Source organism: Pollachius pollachius (genome assembly GCF_949987615.1).
Source record: "Pollachius pollachius genome assembly, chromosome: 1".
Lineage (NCBI taxonomy): Eukaryota > Metazoa > Chordata > Actinopteri > Gadiformes > Gadidae > Pollachius > Pollachius pollachius.
This window is the reverse complement of record NC_136934.1, coordinates 46,070,380-46,093,451: the sequence shown is the minus strand read 5'-3', so window position 1 is coordinate 46,093,451 and position 23,072 is coordinate 46,070,380. Positions and strand designations below refer to the sequence as shown.

The following is a 23,072-nucleotide window of genomic DNA, read 5'->3' as shown; positions in this document are numbered from 1 at the left end:
TAATGAACTTACAATATCCCCCAAAGTCCTTCGCCAAAGCCGTCATGATAATTCAATGAACAATGTGGAATTCTTCTGTCTCTTCCTTCAGAGTGCAAGAAGACAGAGGTGGCAGACATTATCTTCTTGGTTGATGGCTCCACCAGCATCACCGACCAAAAGTTCAAGAACATGCAGAAGTTCATGGAGTCCATCGTAAACGAGACCTCTGTCGGCATGAACATGACGCGTTTTGGCGTCATCCTTTACTCCAGCGAAGCCGAATCCAATTTCACCCTCAAAGAGTATTCCTCCAAGAGACAGGTGTTGAAGGCCATCCAGGCTCTCAAGTCCCCGAACGGAGACACCTACACAGGAAAGGCCTTGGCCTACACCCTGCAGTACTTTGAAGAGAAGTATGGCGGCCGCCAGGCCTCCAAGGTGCCCCAGATCCTGATGGTAATCACAGATGGCGATGCCACCGACCCAAACAACCTGAAGGCTCCATCCGTGGCGCTGCGTGAGAAGGGCATCAGCGTTTACAGCATCGGAGTGGAGGGTGCCAACAAGGCTGAGCTGGAGATCGTGGCTGGGGAACCCTCCAGGGTCTTCTTCGTGGACAACTTTGACGCCCTGGACACCCTTTACAAAAACATCTCCCATGTCCTTTGCAGCGACACCATTCCTGGTAACTATCTGTCTGGTAATATAGTCATGGGAGTTGTACTGTAGAGTACAGAATATAATACTGTAATGTAGAGTACACATTAGTATATTATAGATTAGTGTCATTTTTATTGTTAGTATATTGTGGAGAATTGTATAGTATAGTGTTGAAAGTAGAGTATAGGGTGTAGTATAGTGCACAAAAGAGTAAAGCATACACTATAGTAGAAAATAGAGAGTATACAGAGTACAGGGTAGGGTAATTTCGACAGTCTATTGTCGAAATTAGTGCCTAAAGTGTTCAGTACCGTAGAGCATTGACCTAGACCCTTAAGTGCCTCCATGTGTTCCCAGTGTGTAAGAAAGAGAAAGCTGACCTAGTTTTGTTGGTCGACACATCGGAGAGCATCGCCGACGTTGACTACAGCACCATGAAGACCTTCATGATCAACCTCGTTGGCAGCTTCAAGATCAGCCAGGACCTGGTGCGTGTGGGCGTGGCGCAGTTCAGCACCAACCCGAAGAAGGAGTTCTACCTGAACCAGTTCAACACGGCGGAGGAAGTGACCAAGAACATCCTGGACATGGTGCAGCAGAAGGAAGGAACCATGATCGGACGCGCTCTGGACTTCATCAAGAGTTACTTCCAGACGTCCGCCGGGAGCCGCATCAAGAGCAGCGTCTCCCAGAACCTGGTGTTGATGACAGACGGCGAATCCCACGACAACGTGTTGCAGGCAGCCGAGGCGCTCCGGGGGATGGGCATCGAGATCTTTGTCATCGGCATCGGCACCGTCAACAAGCTGGAGCTGAAGAAGATCACAGCCAACTCCAACCTCATTTTCACCGTCCAGGACTTCGGCTCACTGGCCAAGATCAAGCAGAAGGTTGTGGACACCATCTGCGAAACGCCTGGTTAGACTTAATCTGTTAATCGGTTTGTCCTTCTGTCCATCTGCCTGTTTCTCTTGCACAGTATATTTTTTACTTCATTTGTTTATGGTATGTCTGTAAGGAGTCTTCCTCTCCCTCCCTCTCTCTCCCTCTTCCTCTCTCTTTCTCTCCCTCTCCCTCTCTCTCCCCCTCTCCCTCTCCCAGTTGACCTTATCTCAGCCTGCAGTATCGATGTGGCCATTGGTTTTGACATGTCCCAGCGCTCCGGGTCCCATCTGCTGGTCAGCGGGTTCCCCAAGCTCCGGGCGGCCCTGCCGGAGATCCTCCACTATGTTTCCACGCTGAAGGGCCTCTGCTGCGTCCAGAACACGGCCATCGAACCCAACGTCGCCTTCCGGTTGGTCGGCCAAGACGGGCGTGTCCTGTACGACTTCAACTTTGAGCCGTTCAGCGAGGCGGTGGTGGACAAGGTCATGAACCTGCAGATGTCGGAGGCCACCTTCTTCAACACGGCCCTGCTCACCTCCTTCCAGGAGAAGTTCAAGACCCAGTCCAATGCCGGCGCCAAGGTACAGCACAGCAGAAGCGAGCGGGAAAACTTGTCATGGTTGGCCAATAGTTGTTTGTCTGTTGAATGTTTCCTTCTAAACTTGTTTTGGATGTTTGTGCGTGTGTGTGCCAGGTGCTCATGGTCTTCACAGATGGTTTGGATGAAGATGTTATGAAGCTGGAGCATCAGTCTGAGCTGCTGCGTCTGTCTGGTGAGGCCAGGATGCACATGGGACTCTGTGTACTGCTGCAGACTACTGAATTTGAATCAATTATACCTGACTTTATTCTCCCTTCTCTTTCCGGTTTGCATATTTGTCTTTCTCTCTGTGTCCCTCTCTCTCCCTCTTTACATATCCTCTCTCTCTCTCTCTCTCTCTCTCTCTCTCTCTCTCTCTCTCTCTCTCTCTCTCTCTCTCTCTCTCTCTCTCTCTCTCTCTCTCTCTCTCTCTCTCTCTCTGTATCTTTCTATATCTATCTATCTCTCTCACTGTGTCTGTATTTATCTCCCGGTTGTTCCGGTCTGTTTCTACCTGTCTGTCTGCCTCTCTCTCCCTGTCGTTCCTGTCTGTCTCTCCCTGTCTGTCTGCCTCTCTCTCCCTGTCGTTCCTGTCCATCCCTCCCTGTCTGTCTGCCTCTCTCTCCCTGTCGTTCCTGTCCATCTCTCCCTGTATGTCTGCCTCTCTCTCCCTGTCTGTCTGCCTCTCTCTCCCTGTCTGTCTGCCTCTCTCTCCCTGTCTGTCTGCCTCTCTCTCCCTGTCTGTCTGCCTCTCTCTCCCTGTCTGTCTGCCTCTCTCTCCCTGTCTGTCTCTCAGGGGTGAATGCCCTGCTGGCGGTGGCCCTGGACGGTGTGCGTGACTCCAGCCAGATCCAGATGGTGGAGTTCGGTCGAGGGTTTGGCTACAAGGTCCCGCTCAGCGTGGGCATGCAGAGCGTGGGCAGCACCGTGCTCAAACAGATCGTGAGTCCACCTTAACTAGACTATACTAAAAAGATCGTAAGTCCACCTTAAACTAAACTATACTAAACAGATCGTAAGTCTACCTTAACTAGACTATACTAAAAAGATTGTAAGTCCACCTTAAACTAAACTATACTAAACAGATCGTAAGTCCACCTTAAGCTAAACTATAACAAACAGATCATAGGTCAACCTTAAACTAAACTATACTAACCAGTTCCTAAGTCCACCTTAAACTAAATTAAACAGCTCATGAGTCCACCTGAAACTAAACTCAACTATACTAAACATATACAAAGTCCATCTTAAGCGAAACTTTACTAAACTAAACGTATTCTTGTTCCACAACTGTACATTTCACATTCTCATTCCTTTCTCTCTCTCTCTCTCTCTCTCTCTCTCTCTCTCTCTCTCTCTCTCTCTCTCGCTCTGCCTCTCCCTCTCTCGTCCAGGACACCGTGGCCGAGCGAGAGTGCTGTGGTGTCATGTGTAAATGTTCGGGACATGAAGGAAGCCGAGGCTCGCGAGGATCCTCAGCTGCAAAGGTGAAAGGTCACCGCCAGAGATCTGGAAGCCATGGACAGACTAAACGATTGACGTTTGAAGGCTCACACATTCTGACAGCATAACCCTTTAAATATACACAGACAGTTTCATTATTATGAGAATAAGATCTACACAGATCTCCGTATGAGACCATTAAGGACCACCACCACCTCAGGTCATCAGTTACCTATATCATAGGGGAAAGGCCTCTCGAGGTCATGAGGTCATAAGCTAATGATGTCATGGATGAGCTAAGATTGATGATGAGTCCAGAGGTTATGACGTCAAAGTTGTTGATGTTAATGGGGATGAAGTCAGAGGTGATGATGTGTTTAGGGGAAGATGTAATGAAGTTATGAGGTCAAAGGTGATGGTGTCATGGACGAGATGCAAAGTCACTGAGACTATACGATTATTATCGTTATCTTCCAACATGAAACCACTGACAGTTATCCCTCTTTGTTATCACAGCTTTCATATCTTTCCATCGGCGCTAAGGCTAGGAAGTGACACTGCTGTATACACAAGGCTCTAGGAGTGGTGAAGCTAGCTCCGGCCAACGTTGATCCCGGCTCTCCTAAGGGCCAGCAGGAATCATTCCTCCTCCATCACACCCATCTCTCCCTCTAGCCATTCAGCTGCAGGCTTTTGTTTTATTTCCGGAGCGTTTGAGAGGTTATCTAAGGTTATCCCTTAGATGGCCTATCTGCCATGGTCTTAGAGGAGGAGGAGAGACCGGAGCCTCAGAGACTGAGGGAGGGATGAGAGCTACGGGACACGAGCCCAGTAGAGTCGGGGGAGTAGAGTCCATAGTAGAGTCAGGGGGGGGACACGGTAGAGTCCATAGTAGAGTCGGTGGGGGGGGTGCAGTATAGTAGAGCCCATAGTCACAATACGATGTACATAAAAGCATTCAAAAGGGAAACAACACATACATTGAATGCACATTTATGCAAACTCACTGTCCAGCACTTTCCTTGGACCAGCCGCTGGGGCGGGATGTGGACATGGGGTGCCCCGGATTCGGCCAGCCAATGGGGTTGTAGGATTAATGGGAGGGGTGCTGGGCGTTTCAGTTGAAGCGTGGCAAACACAAGACAACATGCTAGATTAGAGCCAGTAGACGAAAGACCCTTTCATGAGAACAGTGGTACATGAAGTAACATAGATGACTGTAGTACATGACATTAAACAGCCTGTGTGTGTGTGTTGTGTGTTTTCAGGGGCGTCCTGGACCTATAGGTCATCCAGGATTCCCAGGAGAGGAAGGGACTGCCGTAAGTATTATATTTCCTAATATAATTATCGGTTTACCATCAATACATTTGTTCTAATTCCTCCACACCTGTTGAGTCAAATAAAACTGAAGAGCATACAATAACATGAGCATGCACACATAACATGTACTTTATGACAGTCATAAACATACATAGCTCACAGCCTAAGATACTCTCAGAGCCTGTATCAGCTTTTTCTTTATATTCTGGTTTCCGTTGGTGTTGAATACAACACTATGCTCAACTGATTTTCTCTACTATTCAAAAAACAACATTTCCCATGAGCCTCAGCGGGATGCTTGGTTCAGCCTTAAAACTAACTTTCTTCTTCTGCCAAACTGAAGGAGTCTTGATAAGCAAAAGAAAAGGAAAACATTGCAAGTCACAGCTGGGAGATTAGAGTAGTCTTAATATTTATGTTGCAGTTGCGGATGGAAGAAGATTCTGGAGACTGTATTTCAGCTCTCTCTCTCTCTCTCTCTCTCTCTCTCTCTCTCTCTCTCTCTCTCTCTCTCTCACTCCCGCAGGGCGATCGAGGCCATCCCGGGCCATCAGGGGCCCGAGGAATCCAGGGATGTCCAGGGACCAGAGGACAGAAGGTGAACACACAGCCCAGATGGACAGACAGACGGACCACAGCACCATTAATCCTGCTACTTTCACCACTACAGCTATACTACATCTACTACAATTCATAGACAGACACATAGCAGTACTTCTACTCATAATAAAAGCAGTAGACTTGAGTTGCGATCGTTTTGTAGACGTCTGAAAGACAGAGATGGTTGGCAAAGTGTGTGTTCAATCTAGTTTTCTGTTGTTTGATTGACAGGGCAATCGGGGTCACCGTGGCGACAAGGTGAGTGTCTGAACCTTCAGGAAATACTTCTCCTTCCGTTCTTTAGTCCAGGAAGTGAAGTCAGGGATTGGGTATCACAGAGGAATGTTGGGACAGCACTCTGAGAGGAGGAGGTAAGGAGCTGAGAGGAGGAGGGAGGTGAGAGGAGGAGGAGGAGGAGGTGATAGGAGGAGGGAGGTTCAAGGAGGAGAAGGTGAGAGGAGGAGGAGGTGGGAGAAGGGAGGTGAAAGGAGGTGAGAGGAGTAGGTGTGAGGAGGAGGTGAGAGGAGGAGGAGCTGAGAGAAGAAAGGAGCTGGGAGGAAGAGGAAGAGGAGTTGAGAAGAGGAGGAGCTGAGAGGAGGAGGAGCTGAGAGGAGAAAGGAGGTGAGAGGAAGAGGAGGTGATAGGAGGAGGTGTGAGGAGGATGTGAGAGGAGGAGGAGCTGAGAGTAGAAAGGAGGTGAGAGGAAGAGGAGGAGGAGGTGAGAGGAGGAGGAGGGAGTTGAATTATTCAAAACGACGAGGTAAGAAGATGGGGAGAAATTAGGAGGTAAGATCAGAGGAGGTGAGACTAGGACGAAAGTGACGAGAGGAGGTCAGCTGGTAGTGGGGGGGGGGGGTTGTGAGAGAATGAGGAGGTGAGAGGAGGTCTGATTCTATTTTTACTCCTTCAGGGTGAAGAGGGTGATTTTGGGCTGGATGGAGTCGACGGAGAGCAGGTAACCAGCTAGCTTCATCGACACCATCTTACATGTAAAAAACACCACCTGTCATGTTTAATGTGTTAACGTTTGTGTGTGCATCCTCAGGGTGAAGCAGGCTTGAAGGGAGCTTTAGGAGACAGAGGACGTCCAGGCAATGCGGTAAACTGCTCTTGCTTTTTATTAATAACAACAACTTATGTTCATCATTCATGTAGCAGGCTTACAATGACGGTCAGATAGAAGTCATTCAGGAGCACGTACAGTTTAGGGCATGTTATTTCATGATGATGGTGTGTGACCTTTGACTTCTGTTTCCGTCTCCAGGGCAACACAGGGATTCCAGGAGAGGGAGGAGTCAAAGGACAACAAGGACTTAGAGGAGACCCGGTATGCTCTCTCTCACTCCCTATCTAATCAAGTCAAGTCTGAACTAGCCAGCTGGCTAACACACTAGTTAACACAGCAAAGAGAGAAGGATGGGTAAGCTTTGAGTGGGCTTGCTCAAATGAAACTCTATAATTGGTAATTGTTGATACAACGTTGTATATATAAATTACTTATTATTGATTATCTGGCTTTAAAAGTGCCCGTCTTCAAATGTGTATTTTGGAAATATTACAGTCAACTACCGAAATGTAAAACATAAAAAAAATCTTCTTGCTATTTAATATCCCCCCAAAAAAGGTAATATTAACCATATATTCCTCCAAGGGGGGAACCTGCTGAACTCTTTCATTGGTAGTTGCTAACCATTGCTCGTGATTTGTCTTATAAATAGACAACCAAGTAGTGATTCAGTCAGTGACATTTATTTGATGTGTGTGCATAGCAGCCAATATTGGGTTGGTCGTGCATAAGTGCAGTACAAAAAATGATGTCTTTAGTTTCTAAACCCTGGCTATGGCCCTGGATACATCCCAGCATGCAGCTTGTGTTTTGATAGGATAGATAAAACACAGCCTTAACTTCCAACTCGAGATTAATGGAGCGTGAACATTGACTTCATATGAAATCCATTTTGAAGCATTCACGATATCAATGATGTCCATTTGTCAAACACACACAAACACACACATACTAGCTCTTAAGTCTGGATCTGAGGTTCAATCCAACTGACCTCAGAATTCAGCTGGAGCACATGTGGATCGCCCAAGAACTGAGCTGTCTAGCCTATGGAAACTCTGACACGTACTGTGTGTGTGTGTGTGTATGTGTATGTGCGTGCGTTGTGTGTGTGTGTGTGTGTGTGTGTGTGTGTGTGTGTGTGTGTGTGTGTGTGTGTGTGTGTGTGTGTGTGTGTGTGTGTGTGTATGTGTATGTGCGTGCGTGCGTGCGTGCGTTCGTGTATGTGTGTGTGTGTTGTGCCTCAGGGGGCAGCTGGATCAGACAATGCGGAAGTGGGACCAAAAGGAGAACCAGGAAACGCTGGTATGCCGGTAAGGAACCTCGTGTTGGGAACCATTTTCTCGTAAAGGAATGTTCACTCGTCCCTGTCTCCTTGTCAATCTCTGTATGTCTCTGTCCAGCAACCTAATCTTTTTTGTGCTTTATTTTTTGCACTTTTACATGTCACTTCGACACAAACACATACACACACACACACACACACACACACACACACACACACACACACACACACACACACACAAACACTTCCTCTCCAGGGCAGTCCAGGGGAGGATGGCGCCAACGGGGAGGGTGGAATTGAGGGAAACGAGGTGAGAGAAAGATTCTTGTCTCATGTTCTCATGTTATGTTGTTCTCTATAATGTCTCTGGACCCGTCCTAACCACATGTGTCCTTCCACAGGGACCTAAAGGAAGACGAGGACCCATGGGAGAAAATGTAGGAGGATACCCTCATCTAACCTCCCCTCCCCTCTCTCCCCTCCCCTCCCTTCCCCTCTCTCACCTCCGATCCCCTCCCCTCCCCTCCCCTCTCTCCCCATCCCTCCCCTCTTCCCCTCCCCTCCCCTCCCCAACCCTCCCCTCTTCCCCTCTCTCACCTCCCATCCCCTCCCCTCTCTCCCCATCCCTCCCCTCTTCCCCTCCCCTCCCCTCCCAAACCCTCCCCTCTTCCCCTCTCTCACCTCCCATCCCCTCCCCTCTCTCCTCATCCCTCCCCTCCCCTCCCCTCTTCCCCTCTCTCCCCTCTTCCCCTCTCTCCCCATCTCGCCCCTCTTCCCCTCTCTCCCCTCCCCTCTCTCCCCTCTTCCCCTCTCTCCCCATCTCTCCCCTCTTCCCCTCTCTCCCCATCTCTCCCCTCTTCCCCTCTCTCCCCTCTTCCCCTCTCTCCCCATCTCTCCCCTCTTCCCCTCTCTCCCCTCCCCTCCCCTCCCCTCCCCATCCCTCCCCTCTTCCCCTCTCTCCCCATCTCTCCCCTCTTCCCCTCTCTCCCCTCTTCCCCATCTCTCCTCCCCTCTCTCCCCTCTTCCCCTCTCTCCCCTCCCCTCTCTCCCCTCTTCCCCTCTCTCACCTCCCATCCCCTCTCTCACCTCCCATCCCCTCCTCTCCTCTCACCTCCTCTCCCCTCCCCTCCCTTCCCCTCCCCTCTCCTCCCCTCCCCTCTCCTCCCCTCTCCTCACGTGGGATATTAAAGACTTGGTTGCTGCCATACACTGTGTGTGTGTGTGTGTGTGTGTGTGTCTTCAGGGTCTGAATGGAGAGCAGGGCATTGTAGGAGAAGCAGGAAGCCCCGGCCCCTCAGGATCCCGGGTAGGTTTTAAACCACAGGGGGCTTTCAGAAAGGAGCCCAGTGGAACCAGTATGAAACTACAGCAGCTTTAACCACACTGCAAAGTGTGGTTAAAGCTGTGTGTGTGTGTGGGGGGGAGGTCCTCCTCCTGACCCAGTTATGGTTCTGCTTTCTTTAGGGGCCACAAGGGACCAGAGGTCAACCAGGCCCCAGAGGAATCCAGGGCCTTCCTGGACCTCAGGTCAGTACTCCCATCAGAGCCACCGGAACCAGTTTGAACCCGTCTGAGCGGAACCAGATATGACCAGTAACACCTGACTGAATATTTTCAGTGTGTGTTTGATTCTGGTGGGGTGTGTGTTTGATTCTGATAGGATGTGTGTTGGATTCTGATGGGGTGTGTGTTTGATTCTGTGTGTTTTGCTCATTTCCAGGGCAGGCCAGGGGCTGATGGACCAGGCGGTTTAACTGGACGACGTGGAGCAAATGGACAGAAGGTGCGTGACATCACATCCTGTGCTATGTGCTATCCTGGTTCACCATTTCAAAGAATTCTAAGAATTATATTATATTATATTAGGATTTGAGAAGATCAGATTGGCTACTACAGTATGTGGTCAGGTGACATCGTGTTGTGATGATTTGATGTAATGTGGTGACGTCGTGCTGTGTTGTCATGTTGCCAGGGACAACAAGGCGACTCGGGGCCAAAAGGAGTGACAGGCCCACTGGGGTCCAGAGGAATGCCAGTAAGATGCTGGAGTGGCTGTGTGTGTGTGTGTGTGTGTGCGTGTGTGTGTGTGTGTGTGTGTGTGTGTGTGTGTGTGTGTGTGTGTGTGTCTGTGTGTGTTTATGTGTGTGGGAGGGAGATGTACGTATATATTATGTGATTGTGTTTGCATTTGCTTGGCCTGTGCTTTTAATTCTATGTTTTAATTGTGTGTGTGTGTGCGCGTGTGTGTGTGTTTCCAGGGGCAAGATGGCAGAGATGGGTATGGAATTACTGGACCGACAGGAACTAAGGTAAGAACCCCCCCAACACACACACACACACACACACACACACACACACACACACACACACACACACACACACACACACACACACACACACACACACACACACATGCACTACATAAACACATTTACATATTGATTCCAAATGGATTCCAAAACATTTTGTCCTTTTCTTTGATAGGGAGATCCTGGTTTTCCCGGATATCCTGGTGTTCCGGTAAGACCCTTCTCATTCAGTTGGAAGGGACGAACCCATATCAATAACATACATATTAATCAACTAGTTGACCGAAACCTAGGAAGTCTAGTTTTATTTTACTTTACTAGGAAGGATCCTATGCACCAGAAGTATCTGAGTTCTCTGAATGCTATGAAAGGTGCCTTAATGCTACCTTCTGGATCTCCTTTAGCCTAGGCCACACTGGACCACCCATTACAATAGGAAAGGAGATAATGCCATCCCACAATGCATTGGCGCAGGAACATTTAAAGTGATACTTATTGGGATTCATGTCAATAAATATGACGGGACAGGAGTGTGAGCAAACACTCTCAGCACCGCGTTGTCTTTTAGTCCCTAAATTCTCCTTAAAATCGTTCCCTTGACCTTTTGACGATTTCCACAGAGATCAAGGAAAGGAGTTTAGGGAAAGACACAGGAATGCAACCTTTCTGGCTATTCGAAAGAAGCCCTAGTGTGTGACGGTGTGTTTGAACTTCCTGTTCAGAGGTCTAGTGCGTGACGGTGTGTTTGAACTTCCTGTTCAGAGGTCTAGTGTTTGGTGGTGTGTTTGTACTTCCTGTTCAGAGGTCTAGTGCGTGACGGTGTGTTTGTACTTCCTGTTCAGAGGTCTAGTGCGTGACGGTGTGTTTGTACTTCCTGTTCAGAGGTCTAGTGCGTGACGGTGTGTTTGTACTTCCTGTCCAGGGGGACAGCGGACTAGACGGACCCCATGGAGACCCCGGGCCCAAAGGAAACCTTGGCAGGGGGGTATGTGACGTCATGTGTTTGTTGGAGATAGAGAGTGTGTGTGTGTGTTAGTAAATGAGAGCGAAACAGAGAGTGTACTGTGTATTCATATATGTGTGTGTGTGTGTGTGTGTGTATATGTGTTAGTGATTCAATACAAAGTGTGTATATGTGAGACCAAGGTGTCTCACATATACAATGTGTCTCTGTTTGCGATCTTATCTCTGTCGTTTCCTGTGTTTATGTTTTGGGGTTTTTCGATGGTCTCTGTGACTTATTATTTTTTTGGTGTCGTTGCCTTGACGATGCTTGGCGATGCTGCAGGGAGTCGCGGGATATCCTGGAGAATCGGGCGAGACAGGAGGACCAGGACATCTTGGACACACGGTGAGGGAGGGAGGGAGGGAGGGAGGGAGGGAGGGAAGGATGGAGAGGAGGGAGGGAAGGTAGACAGATGGCGGGAAGACAAGGAGGGAGGCAGGGAGAGAGGGAGAGGAGGAAGGGAAGGATGGAGAGATTGCGGGAAGGCAAGGAGGGAGGGAGAGATGAATGAGGAGGGAGGATGGAAGGATGGAATTGAGTTGCACACTTGAGGTACTCCAAGTAGATGGATGAACAAATAAATGGAAAGGGTTATGTTGAACTGGGTTTCAAAAACCTTTTAATGCTGGGACACACTTGGTGCTTCGGCCCACAGTTTGAAATCCACGATGTGTAGAGTACTCCGTTAAGGATGATAATCAACCCCCTCCTCTCCTCTACTCTGTTCTCAGGGCGCCAGAGGTCCTCCAGGGTTCAGGAACATGTCTGTAAGTACAAACTTCAATTCCAAAGTGTTTTACAATCCTGTGCGGGGTCAGCTGGTGTGATTGATGTCTGCTGCCTGTTACCCTGCCTACATCACGGTCTTCTCTGATCTCCTAGGAGTGTCAGCTGATAACGTACATCCGAGACAACTGCGGTAAGCATCACAAGCATGTGTATCACAAGCATCCACATATGAACAAGCATGCTCATATGTGTATTTAAGGAGTAGAAAGCTTTTTACTGTCGCTGGAAACCTAGCTTATGTGTGCTAATACCATGGCCTCACCCTTCACATTGCAAGTGTTGACCTATGTGTGTTCATTTAAAATACAAATTTTATAAAAGTTCAATGCCAATTAACTGTAAATCATAATCCTTGATTGTTTCTTCAGTGCTTCTTCACAGTCTATTAGACTTTAATCTAAAAGGGAGTTTCAGGTACTGAGAACCATCAAATCATACCATAAACAGAGAAGAGGATGGCTTCAGGAATCAAAGTTTAGAGGTCAACAAGTTGTATGTCTGGCTTGTTGTGACAATCCATCATTCTTATCCAAACTCTTTCTTTTGTTTCCCTACAGCCTGCTCCCAAGGTAAGAGCCCATGTCGTCTGATTTAATCTCTGAGAAGGTCTGTGTCCAAGGGAGCTGCTCCCTCATAGCTGATCCCTGATAGCTGATCCTGATAGCTGATCCTGATAGCTGCTCCCAGATAGTCGCAGGAGAAGGTTAGGAATCTGACCTCTAGATCGGCCCAAAGCATAGTGAGATCTTAACAGGTGCCTGATCCTGCCTCACTGATACGACTCGATAAAAACCCCTTTTGAGGTAAATGTGTCAGCCTGTCAGTTCCCTGGAGAAGTGACAGCCTCTCTCTTGGTTGAGATGTTCTGTGATGAATTTTATTGGTCCCAGACAGGAGATTAAGGTGTCAAATTGTAGAACATGAAATAGATTAGATAACAAAAAATATGCAGAGAACTCAGAGATACATTTGAATAAGTAATAACATATATATATAATATATATATATATGTATATAATAACATACAGTATATATATAAAGACACATACAATTATCAGTGGAAATTAAAGGTAACCACAGGCTGGGTTTGGGTAAACATGACTATCCATGAGGTTCTTGGTTCTGCTCCTCATCCTCCATCTCTGCTCCCCTCAGGCTTTGCATGCCCGGCCTACCCCACAGAGCTGGTGTTCGGCCTGGACATGTCACAGGACGTCACGCCGGACGCCTTCGAGAGGATGCGCTCGTCCCTGCTGGCGCTGCTGGAGGACGTCTCCATCTCCGAGAGCAACTGCCCCACGGGGGCGCGCGTGGCCGTGGTGGGCTACAGCGGCCACACCAAACAACTCATCCGCTTCCACGACTACCACCGCAAGAACCAGCTGATTGAGGCGGTGCAGAACATCGCCCTGGAGCGCACGGCCAACCGACGGCATCTGGGCGCCGCCATGCGCTACGTGGGCAACAACATGTTCAAGCGCGTGCGGCAGGGCGTGAGGGTGAGGAAGGTGGCGGTGTTCTTCAGCAACGGGCCGGCGCAGGACAGTGAGGACATCGTTACCGCCATGATGGAGTACCGCGCCCTCAACATCATGCCGGCAGTAGTGGCGCTCCGACAGAGCACCAAAATCCAGCAGGCCTTCCAGGTAAAACTCCCTCTCCTAGGATAGGGTAGGTGGCTTATCGTGCAAGCCTGCAGTGCATGTCAGACCGCAATTGGGGTGCTGACCCACAGGTTGGGAAAAACTGCACTAGACAATCCTGCTCCTGCCTTTGAATGTAAACTCTCTGGGGAAAGTTTTTGAATTTACTAATAAAAATGGATTACAGAACTGGAGTCATGACCCCTGTGTTTCATTGCAGGCGGACGACACGGGCAACTCTATCTTCCTGTTGCTTGGCCGCTCACCGAACCTTGCCAACGATCTGCAGATGATCAAGAGCTGCGTCATCTGCTACGGTAAGCAGCAGAGGTCAGAACTAGGGCAAGACAAAAATGCAAAGGTTTATCTTTTACGTTCAAGATCATTCAGGTACAACAAGCAGTGAAATTAAATGTTAAGAGCTCTGATGCAATTGGAGTCAGAAGTTGAGTGATGAGGTTTAGTACTAGCCTGGCTATTGCTAGACCAAGCTCAATCGTAGATTGCACGTTGGTCTGGGGAAGCTGCTGTCATTTTCTTCAGCACAAGAGGCGTGCCGTCGCTTCCCTGTCGTCTTTGTGTTAAACCAGCCAATAGCGCGCCAGCGGGAAAAGCCAGCTTGGTGATTGGCTCCCACAAAAACATATCGAAATTAGAAACAAATGTATTGCTCTTCTCCAAACCCTTCTGCAGGGCGAACTCAAATTGCCGGCAGAATGGGCGGAGCTACCCAGTCTAGTTTCGTACTGTATGGTCTTCTAACCTTTAGAACGCACAATTTTTTGCACTTTCGTTTAATCAACTGATAATTTTGCTGAAAGGATTACAGATCATGCAAGTCATACGAGTATGATTACAGATCAAAAGGGAATGCGAAAATAAATCATAATCAAGTAAAACAACAAATCACGCCCCCTCCTCAGACCCCTGCAGGCCTCTGTCCGACTGCGTCAGTATTCAGGAGATCCCCGTGCCCCAGGTCCTGGATGTGGACCTGGCCCTAGTGGTGGACGGCTCCAGGCAGGTCCAGGCTGACCATTACTCGGGTCTCCAGGAGCTGCTTGGCTCAGTGGTGGAGCAGGTGGCCGTCAGCCGTCAGCCCCGCCGGGCCGACAGCCAGGCCCGGGTGGCCCTGGTCCAGCAGAGCGGATCACTCCACTCCAAGGCTCCTGTTCCGGGTCAGCAGGCCGCCAAGTTAGAGTTTGGTCTGCAGACCTTCCAGGGTAAGAGCCAGATGAAGAGCCACGTGCTGGAGAAGATGGTGCAGCAGGGGGGCCCCTCGGCCCTGGGCCACACCCTGGAGTTCACCCTGAAGGAGGTGCTGCTGAACGCCAGCAGCCCCAGGAAGAACAAGGTGATGATGGTGGTGGTGGGGGCCGAGACCCCCAGCTGGGACCAGGCCAAGCTTCACCAGGTGGCTAAGGAGGCCAAGTGCAAGGGGGTAGCCGTGTTCGTGGTGGCCCTGGGGGAGCACTACAACCGGGCCCAGGTATCAGAGCTGGCCAGCACCCCTCTGGAGCAGCACCTCATCTGCCTGGGCCAGCTGAGGGCCGAGGAGCAGGGCTACGCCCAGCGCTTCATCAGAAGCTACCTCTCCGTACTCAAGGGTAAATCATCTAGATTAGATATACTAATTTATAGTAGACTATATCACATTGTATTATGTTGGAGGACGACATTAATTGTGATTGATATAAGTTATATTGTATTGGACTGAATGTTTTAAGCATATTGGGAGGACGAGAGTTCAGTAAAGCCTAAAGTGTACTGCAGTTCAAAATTTAACGGCTGTAAGTGTGTTTTCTGCAGCGGGTCTGAACACTTACCCACCTGTCGCTCTGAAGAAGACATGTCACCTGATCAACAACCAACAGGAGAGGGTCAAAGACGGGTACGCCTGCTACTGTAGCTCGCAACAAATAAAAAATCTGTAGCCAGCTTTGTGACAATAGCAGCCGAACGATCAAATGTCAAATGTTATAAATCAAGTCAGACGCTGGCTTCTTTCGAGGCTGCTCATTTCTCTATTATACAGGACGCAGGTTTAATGGAGACAGGAACAGGATTTTAATCTGGACTTAATCAGGGACATTAATTAGCCAAACCCTGCGATGGGTTCTGGTTTTCATCCACTCAGGATATTCAGTATGAACAGGAAGGAAGTCGAAGCATCATATGTTTGTTATTTTCACCATATGACTTTTGTCTGAACGTTGTACATTCCCTTGACTGAAGTCCCTCGACTGTGGTCGATGACACAAATCCAGATGTAGTTTCCAAGTAATTTGTCCCAGATAGACCATAGTGCCAAGACCCAATGGAGGCCATTTGAGTTCTAAACCTTAGCACCCATTATATCTGTAGAAGAGGTAGCTTCTATAACATCATTGACAATATTGTAATTATCTTGGTTTTAATGAGTACGATGAGCACTCAAGATCTAAGTTATAGTGTAAAAAAGGAAACCATGTGTATTTTGTATCAAGAATAAAAATAACCATTTCCAAGAAAAATACTATCAAGACGAATGATTCATAATGATTCACGAATGACGCAGGTTTAATGGAGACAGGAACAGGATTTTAATCTGGACTTAATCACAGACATTAATAACAGCTTAATCACAGACATCAACAACAGAGTCACAGCCTATTTCTATTTTGTAATGCAGTTGTAGTTACATATAAAAGTCATGTGATTGTAATTTAACTGTGTGTGTGTGTGTGTGTGTGTGTGTGTGTGTGTGTGCGTGTGTGTGTGTGTGTGTGTGTGTGTGTGTGTGTGTGTGTGTGTGTGTGTGTGTGTGTGTGTAGCCAGGGGCAAGTGAATTTCAATGAGCAGGAGCAGTTTGAGATGCTGACCGGAACAAGGACTGAAACACTGCTGGGCCCGCTGGACCTTGTGGAGTCCGTGTCCAGCGTAGCGGGAGGGGTCCTGGCTGCCAGTCCCGAGCCTAACGGTAAGCTAGCTAGCTATGTCATTTCTAAAGTCACCCTGTCAGCCAGTTCGATTTATTAAGGTTCTTTTGTTACTTTCTTAAGATGGATTTGTTCACCTCGGATTGATTTGACACACTTAGCTCCACAAGGGTCGCAACTGTTTTTTGGTTCATATTATAATCATTCTACAATTCATACATACCATATTGGTCTTGATCATTGACTAACTCAATATCATTGACAATCAGCATGCACTGTATTGCATTTCTATTAATCTAAAACTTCATCTTTGATCAAGACCATCCAGAAGATATGGAGCTGCAACAATTACAACTAGTAGTTTTAAAAAAAAAAAGTTTTCTTCCCACTGGGAAGTGGGAACGTATAAGAATAGAACAGCAGAAGCGTTTCCATGGTGTCTGTCTATGAATGCCCTCTAAGAAGATTTCACAGAGGACACATCAAACTACAAGATTAATGCATGGCTGAACGCATGCCTCCTTTGCTACTTTGCTTTGCTACTTTGCATGAAAAGTAAACCAGCACTTGATTCGGGAGCAGTTGTGCCGAGCTGGGTGTTCTTACGCTAAGAGAGTGCGCTGCTACTGCATTTGGGACTACAGGCCGAATGATGAAGCCAATAGGAATGCTACCTTCAAGGGATGTTTTATGTTGATCTTGTCAACATAAGTCCAAGACAAGATCAACGCTACGACATTCCAAATGTAGTAGAGAGCATTTGGTCTGGACACTGTCAAATTCCTAAGCGTACAACACATTGGAGCAAGTTTGAGTTTGGCTAAGCTTGTTAGCTAACCAACTATTGAGCTTCTAGTTGATTGGGAATGGGAAGTTTGAAGGGAAATAGTTTAGCTAACCTTTGACCAGAACCCTTATATTTTAACTAGCCAACCCTAAACTAAAACACCATCATTACGCACCATAACTCAAACACGAAGGTCCCTGACCTGCTCCTGAACCACAGCTTGAGTCTGTCAATCTTCTTGCTCAATGTCTCTTCTCGGTTGGTCAACGCCTGTTGTTCTGCTTTCAGCCCTGTGTCAGCTCGATTCAGACTCTGGTACCCAGTGTCCTGAATCTGTCCAACGCTGGTTCTATGACAGAGCCGTGGGTGCATGCTCGCCATTCTGGTATGGTGGCTGTGGCGGCAATGCTAACCGCTTTAACACGGAACATGAATGTTTCCAGACATGTGTCACTGATAGTAAGTCCCGCCCCCGAATCCCTCGTTAGGGAGAGAGAGTGTGTCCCTGCAATGCTTTTCCTTGCACATGCCTTTTTTCTGTAGCCGTCAGTGTTAATTCAAGCAGATGTTGTTCCATGCTGTTTATCTTGAATATCATACATTGTTGAAAGGTTCAGTTTTTTTTAATTCAACCCATTAGATCTAGTGAAATGTAGATTTGATATGAGCCAACGTTTGCTGATCTCTGACTCTACAACTCAGAAACTTTTTTATCAAGATGAAAATTACTTTTATCTCAGGGGCCAAACTCCAAGAATGATATTTATAATATTAATGAACTGTATTTTCCGTTACCTCACCCTAACCTTGATAAATATTTATTTTGACTGCTTAACGATTTGCTTTGGCTTCCTGTTGCTGCACTTCAGGAACCTCGAATCTAAATCTTGTAGGAGTTGACCGCTAGCTGTGTTATCGCTCGGTTTTTCCAAAACATAAACAGTATTTTATAGCGTTTAGCTAATAGTGATGAAGGGTCAACTAATGATTTTTTGCTGTTTGTATGCTTCTGTTTTCTCTGTTGTGTTTCACAGTTGATTCCTCCCTGCTGGGAACAAGTCAAAGCAAGACTCCCAAAAAGGGTAAGACTCCTGTTCATCTACAACACACAACACAACCTTACACCAACCTGAACACACCTTGCCCTGATTCATCACCAAACGTGATCGTAGACACATTAATATATTTTGTTTTTGTGTGTTCCTGATTGTTGTCCTGTTTACTTTCTTTAACTCTTGGTATTCTAAATTGTAAATCTCCCCTCTCTGCTCCTCTCACTCCCTACACTCTGTCTGTCTGTCTGTCTGTCTGTCTGTCTGTCTGTCTGTCTGTCTGTCTGTCTGTGTCTCTCTGTCTTTCTCTGTCTGTCGCTCTCTCTCCCTTGCTCTGCGCTCCAGATGACTGTTTCCTGGGCCAGGAAGTGGGTCCGTGTCAGAACTACACAATGAGTTGGTCCTTTGACTCAGAGCAGAGTGAGTGTACTCGCTTCTGGTACGGCGGCTGCGGCGGGAACAGCAATCGCTTCAAGACGCAGGAGGACTGTGAGAACCTCTGTCTGACCAAGAGCCGGTAGAACTGCACTCACATCAGAACCACCAGACCGCCCCACCACAGCATCTCAACCCTCCCCTAGTCATGGGGAGGCGGAGCTCGCTGCCGTCCAGCCAAAATGCGTTCAAATATACGATGATATATATTGATTTCATATACTACAATGAAATCAAAATGCCTTTAAACTGACTGTCAATCATCCATCTCAGACACTTGTAGTGTTGTGGGGTCGAAAGACAATTCAACACTGATATTTCGTATTGTTTATGGTCAGAAGTTGTAACCTTGTGAACAAACCTTGTGAACAAACTTTGGGCCAGCTGTATTTAAACACTTGTTTAAATACATTTAAACACTTGTTTAAATGTAAACACTAAAACACTTGTTTAAATACAGCCACACCTAAATTCCTTCCAGACGCAAGTAGGGTGGGCTCATTGCTGTTTGTAAATGAATTGTAGTTTTGGCCCATAAAAAGTTTTCAAAATGTCTATATAAATTGCTTTTTATATTTTTAAAGATCTGACCCCCCCCCCCCCCCCCCCCCCGCCCGATACCCCCGAGAGAGTGCCAAGAAGCAGTGGGGACTGCTCCTCAGGTGCAGCTCAGGAACACCCAGAATGTACCCTTAACTTAACTAGACACTTAACACTTAGGACCCCAAGCCTTCTCTGGAGGAATCATAACCAGGGCAGGAGAAGGATGGGAGGGTGATGGATTTCACGTTAGAACAGTCTATGGAGATGACAGACATCATCTCAGGTTCCAACCAAGGCCTACAGAAAGCTTCTGCTACCATTTGATCTGTTCCTCCGTGGATATAAACAGATCACTGGAGGGGCTGGATAGGCCCAGAGCTTCCCGGGAACCCTCCATAAAAGGGTGTGAAGTCTGGACGACGAGCAGCTCTGAGATCCAGCCGCAAGGGGTTGGTCTGTTTGTTGTCTCCTTCAGGCTCTCGCTATTTGGAAATAATGGATCACCTTGATGTCCCATGGTTTAGTCTACCAACCACTTGTGTTTCTTGTTAATAAAAAGAATGTTAGTGTTCCCTTGGCGTGGTGTGTTTGTTTGCGTTTGTGGCGGGTTGGGTTCTTCTGAGAAGAGCATGGATTTGGAAATGTTCACGCTGTGGAGCTGGATAGAGGAGACCTGGGAACGGGGTGAGGTACAGCTCAGAGTAAACTGTCGTCCAGCAGCCAGACAAGTCCATACAAGATACAGTCTAGATTGTCCACTTAGCTTATTTCCCTGCTGACTTGTTCAGCATTATAGAACAGCTTGATAAATGTGGGGTTCATTATTCACTTAAGAAATCTGACAAATGATTAAGGATGAAACGAAGGATTCAGGAAGAAATTAAGGATTTCCCTTGTTAGAAAGGGTTTATAATTTCCAAGTCATGACACATTAAAGGTAATTCGACCTTGGCTGAATTCATTCTTTGCAGAAAATACAGGCCTTTATCTTTATGTAGTGATAGAAAGTTGGCCCAGCAGAGATTTCTAAGTTATTAGGGTGGACCACAGACAGACAGATAAACTTTCTGGAAAAACTTTATTTAACCCAGTCAGTGGTCCACCCTTAAGTTATTAGGGTGGACCACAGACAGACAGATAAACTTTATGGAAAAACTTTATTTAACCCAGAGTCTGCATTAAAGCTAGGGCAAGCCATTTTGAGAAACCAGACAGAGAAAGCTAGCATTTGAAAGTATCCAACAGAAAAAATCTCAACCCTCCAATGAAAACAATGATAGGCATGTTGATTGCAGTTTTTTTTGCTCATGCTATTAGTAAGTAATGCTTAAGCCTAGTCGATGATTTGCATCTAGGATAATGTGGCACAAAGCCTAAAACAATCTCATCAAGAATTGTAATTACATTTAAACATAGCTGGTCAAGGAGAACTTGTGTGACTTCTCAAAACTTTTAACTTAAACAAAGTGAAAGTTCTCAAAATGTTTTATTATCTTATGATACTTGTTTAAAAGTATCCATCACACACACAAACACACACACACACACACACCGTGTATTTCTCATATTAGTTTGTATTAGCCATATTGTCCCTCTCCGCTCAACAGCTGCTGCAGCTCTGCCCTGAAGGTGTTGAGGTAGTCTGGTACAGTCAGACAGACAGTCAGACATAGTTAGATGGATAGACAGACAGCCGGATGGTTGCATGCACAAACAAGCACACAAACAAAGACAGACACACATAGTTAGATAGACACACGCACACACTCACGTCGACCTTGTCCTATAGAGCGACTCTACACTAGAGCCTGCTTCCCTCTAAAGGTTGTTGGAAGTACTTGGGGTGCGGAAGATTTAACTGGAGGGAAAATTCGGTATGTAAGCATTGAGCGAGAGAAGTCCATCTTTTCTAACGTTGAAGACTAGTCTTCTACAGTTTACTTGACTGTTCTAATGAGCTACAGTTGTTTGTCTTCATTCAAAACAAAGTAATGAATTCAGTTTGATAGTGAGCCATATGATTGTCAATTATATCCTTAGTTTAACATCTGGTTTGAAACATCTGATCCAAATACAGATGGCTGACTGAAAATACAACCAGGAACTCAGTCGCTCACTGGAGTCCGACAATAAAGTATAAATAAACATCTGCAACCAATCAGGATTTAATAGGGCTGAGGTGAAAGCTAGTTAACCCAGGCAAGAAGACACAACAAGATTTACTGCCAGAGCTCTGGGCCCTGCTTGGTGTGTTGTGCTTGGCGGAAATGGACGGATTATTAAAAGTAATATTAAATGATAAAAAAAATATTTAAACATAACTAGAATAAAACAAAAAAAATACAATGTATGATATATATATATATATATATATATATATATATTAGTGCTGTCAAGCAATTAAAATATTTAATCGCGATTAATCGCATCAATGTCATAGTTAACTCGCGATTAATTGCACATTTCTTTATATACTAAATATCCCTTGATTTCGTGCTGCTAGCCTTTTAATGAGATCAGAGTGTTGAGAAGGACAGTAATAAAATATATTTGGTAAGATGGATATAAGAAGAGACCCGCAGTGAATTCAACCCGGTCCACTTGACATCAGGGAGGTGCGTGACAGTGGTAGGCCTACCGTAAAACTTCAATAGCCCAGGCTTTTATTTGCTTCAATCACTGAACTTTCGAACAAAACTCTTGCTCATTAAAGGTGGGAAATACTATAACATTTATTATTTAAACCAGCATGAATATTCCTACCGTACGAAGGCCTATACACATTACCAGGATATCGAATAACACCTACACACACACACGGCGGCGGAGTGGTAATCGGGAGAGCTGGGGTGGGCCGTTAACGTTTCGGGGCTATGGGGCTGATTACTGCGGGATAACAATATTGCGTTTATAAAAGTTTCTTGCAGCGCCGTCCGACAGCCTGAGCTGTGCGCCCACAACCTCTCACTCACTCAACAGCCGTAACACTCAAAAACTGTCAACGTCGCAACCAAGTCGATTTTGTCTAGAGGGGAGTAACTGAGCGGCCCCTTCCGAAGTGGTACAGCCCAGGTGGTCCTTGAACTGCGATTGGTCGGAAAGAGGTAACAGCTAATGACAACATTGAACTCTAGTACCAGGCTCAAACAGAGTGACACACAAACACACACACTTTTAAGGAGTTTTTGTGCGGCGTGCTTGTTGTTTTGTTTCCGGTGTAGCTAGATCCGGTATGGTTTTGGAGTTTTTCTTAAGTGACTAGTTGTTGCTAGACAGCAGGTGAAAAAACGACAATGTTTGCCAAACCAAAAGAGCGTTAATCGCGCGATAAAAAAATTAACGCCGTTAAAATTGGTTTGCGTTAACGCCGTTAATAACGCGTTAAACTGACAGCACTAATATATATATATATATATATATATATATATATATATATATATATATATATATATATATATATGTATATACAAAATGGAAAAAAGGCTCCTTTCTTTTATAAAGTGCACAAAGTGAGGTAACAATAAATAAATGATAACAAATAGAGAAAAACGCAAATTACCAATCTGTCCACACTGTATTTGTTTCAACATGAGCATTGACATTAAAGCGGTCTTGCTTGGTGCTTATTAGTCCTTAATGTGCAAAGTAAACAACAACAACAAATAACAACAAACAATTTGATTGGCTGCAGGCTGCGTCTACAAAGACTACTCCCCCATACGTCAGACACGCCCGCGGTCATCCGTCGATGGACACATGTAATAGTGTG

General features: G+C 46.5%; 1 protein-coding gene across 1 annotated transcript in view; it reads left to right on the top strand.

The window, feature by feature from the left end:
• LOC307076711 (collagen alpha-6(VI) chain-like) overlaps positions 1–19,881 on the top strand; it is a 43,628-nt gene extending 23,747 nt beyond the window's left edge. Inside the window, exons 9-41 of the mRNA XM_079737802.1 lie at positions 92–667; positions 1,000–1,560; positions 1,744–2,108; positions 2,222–2,300; positions 2,904–3,049; positions 3,502–3,594; positions 4,819–4,872; positions 5,400–5,471; positions 5,705–5,731; positions 6,384–6,428; positions 6,519–6,572; positions 6,738–6,800; positions 7,784–7,849; positions 8,078–8,131; positions 8,223–8,258; positions 9,065–9,127; positions 9,286–9,348; positions 9,542–9,604; positions 9,794–9,856; positions 10,080–10,130; positions 10,306–10,341; positions 11,053–11,115; positions 11,419–11,481; positions 11,868–11,903; positions 12,019–12,055; positions 12,483–12,494; positions 13,081–13,571; positions 13,789–13,885; positions 14,492–15,175; positions 15,378–15,459; positions 16,382–16,527; positions 18,308–18,355; positions 18,671–19,881. Of these exons, the coding sequence (XP_079593928.1) occupies positions 92–667; positions 1,000–1,560; positions 1,744–2,108; positions 2,222–2,300; positions 2,904–3,049; positions 3,502–3,594; positions 4,819–4,872; positions 5,400–5,471; positions 5,705–5,731; positions 6,384–6,428; positions 6,519–6,572; positions 6,738–6,800; positions 7,784–7,849; positions 8,078–8,131; positions 8,223–8,258; positions 9,065–9,127; positions 9,286–9,348; positions 9,542–9,604; positions 9,794–9,856; positions 10,080–10,130; positions 10,306–10,341; positions 11,053–11,115; positions 11,419–11,481; positions 11,868–11,903; positions 12,019–12,055; positions 12,483–12,494; positions 13,081–13,571; positions 13,789–13,885; positions 14,492–15,175; positions 15,378–15,459; positions 16,382–16,527; positions 18,308–18,355; positions 18,671–18,846 (4,565 nt within the window). The 3' untranslated portion in view covers positions 18,847–19,881. The remainder of the gene's footprint in view (positions 1–91; positions 668–999; positions 1,561–1,743; positions 2,109–2,221; positions 2,301–2,903; positions 3,050–3,501; positions 3,595–4,818; positions 4,873–5,399; positions 5,472–5,704; positions 5,732–6,383; positions 6,429–6,518; positions 6,573–6,737; positions 6,801–7,783; positions 7,850–8,077; positions 8,132–8,222; positions 8,259–9,064; positions 9,128–9,285; positions 9,349–9,541; positions 9,605–9,793; positions 9,857–10,079; positions 10,131–10,305; positions 10,342–11,052; positions 11,116–11,418; positions 11,482–11,867; positions 11,904–12,018; positions 12,056–12,482; positions 12,495–13,080; positions 13,572–13,788; positions 13,886–14,491; positions 15,176–15,377; positions 15,460–16,381; positions 16,528–18,307; positions 18,356–18,670) is intronic.
• The last annotated feature ends 3,191 nt before the right edge of the window (positions 19,882–23,072 follow it).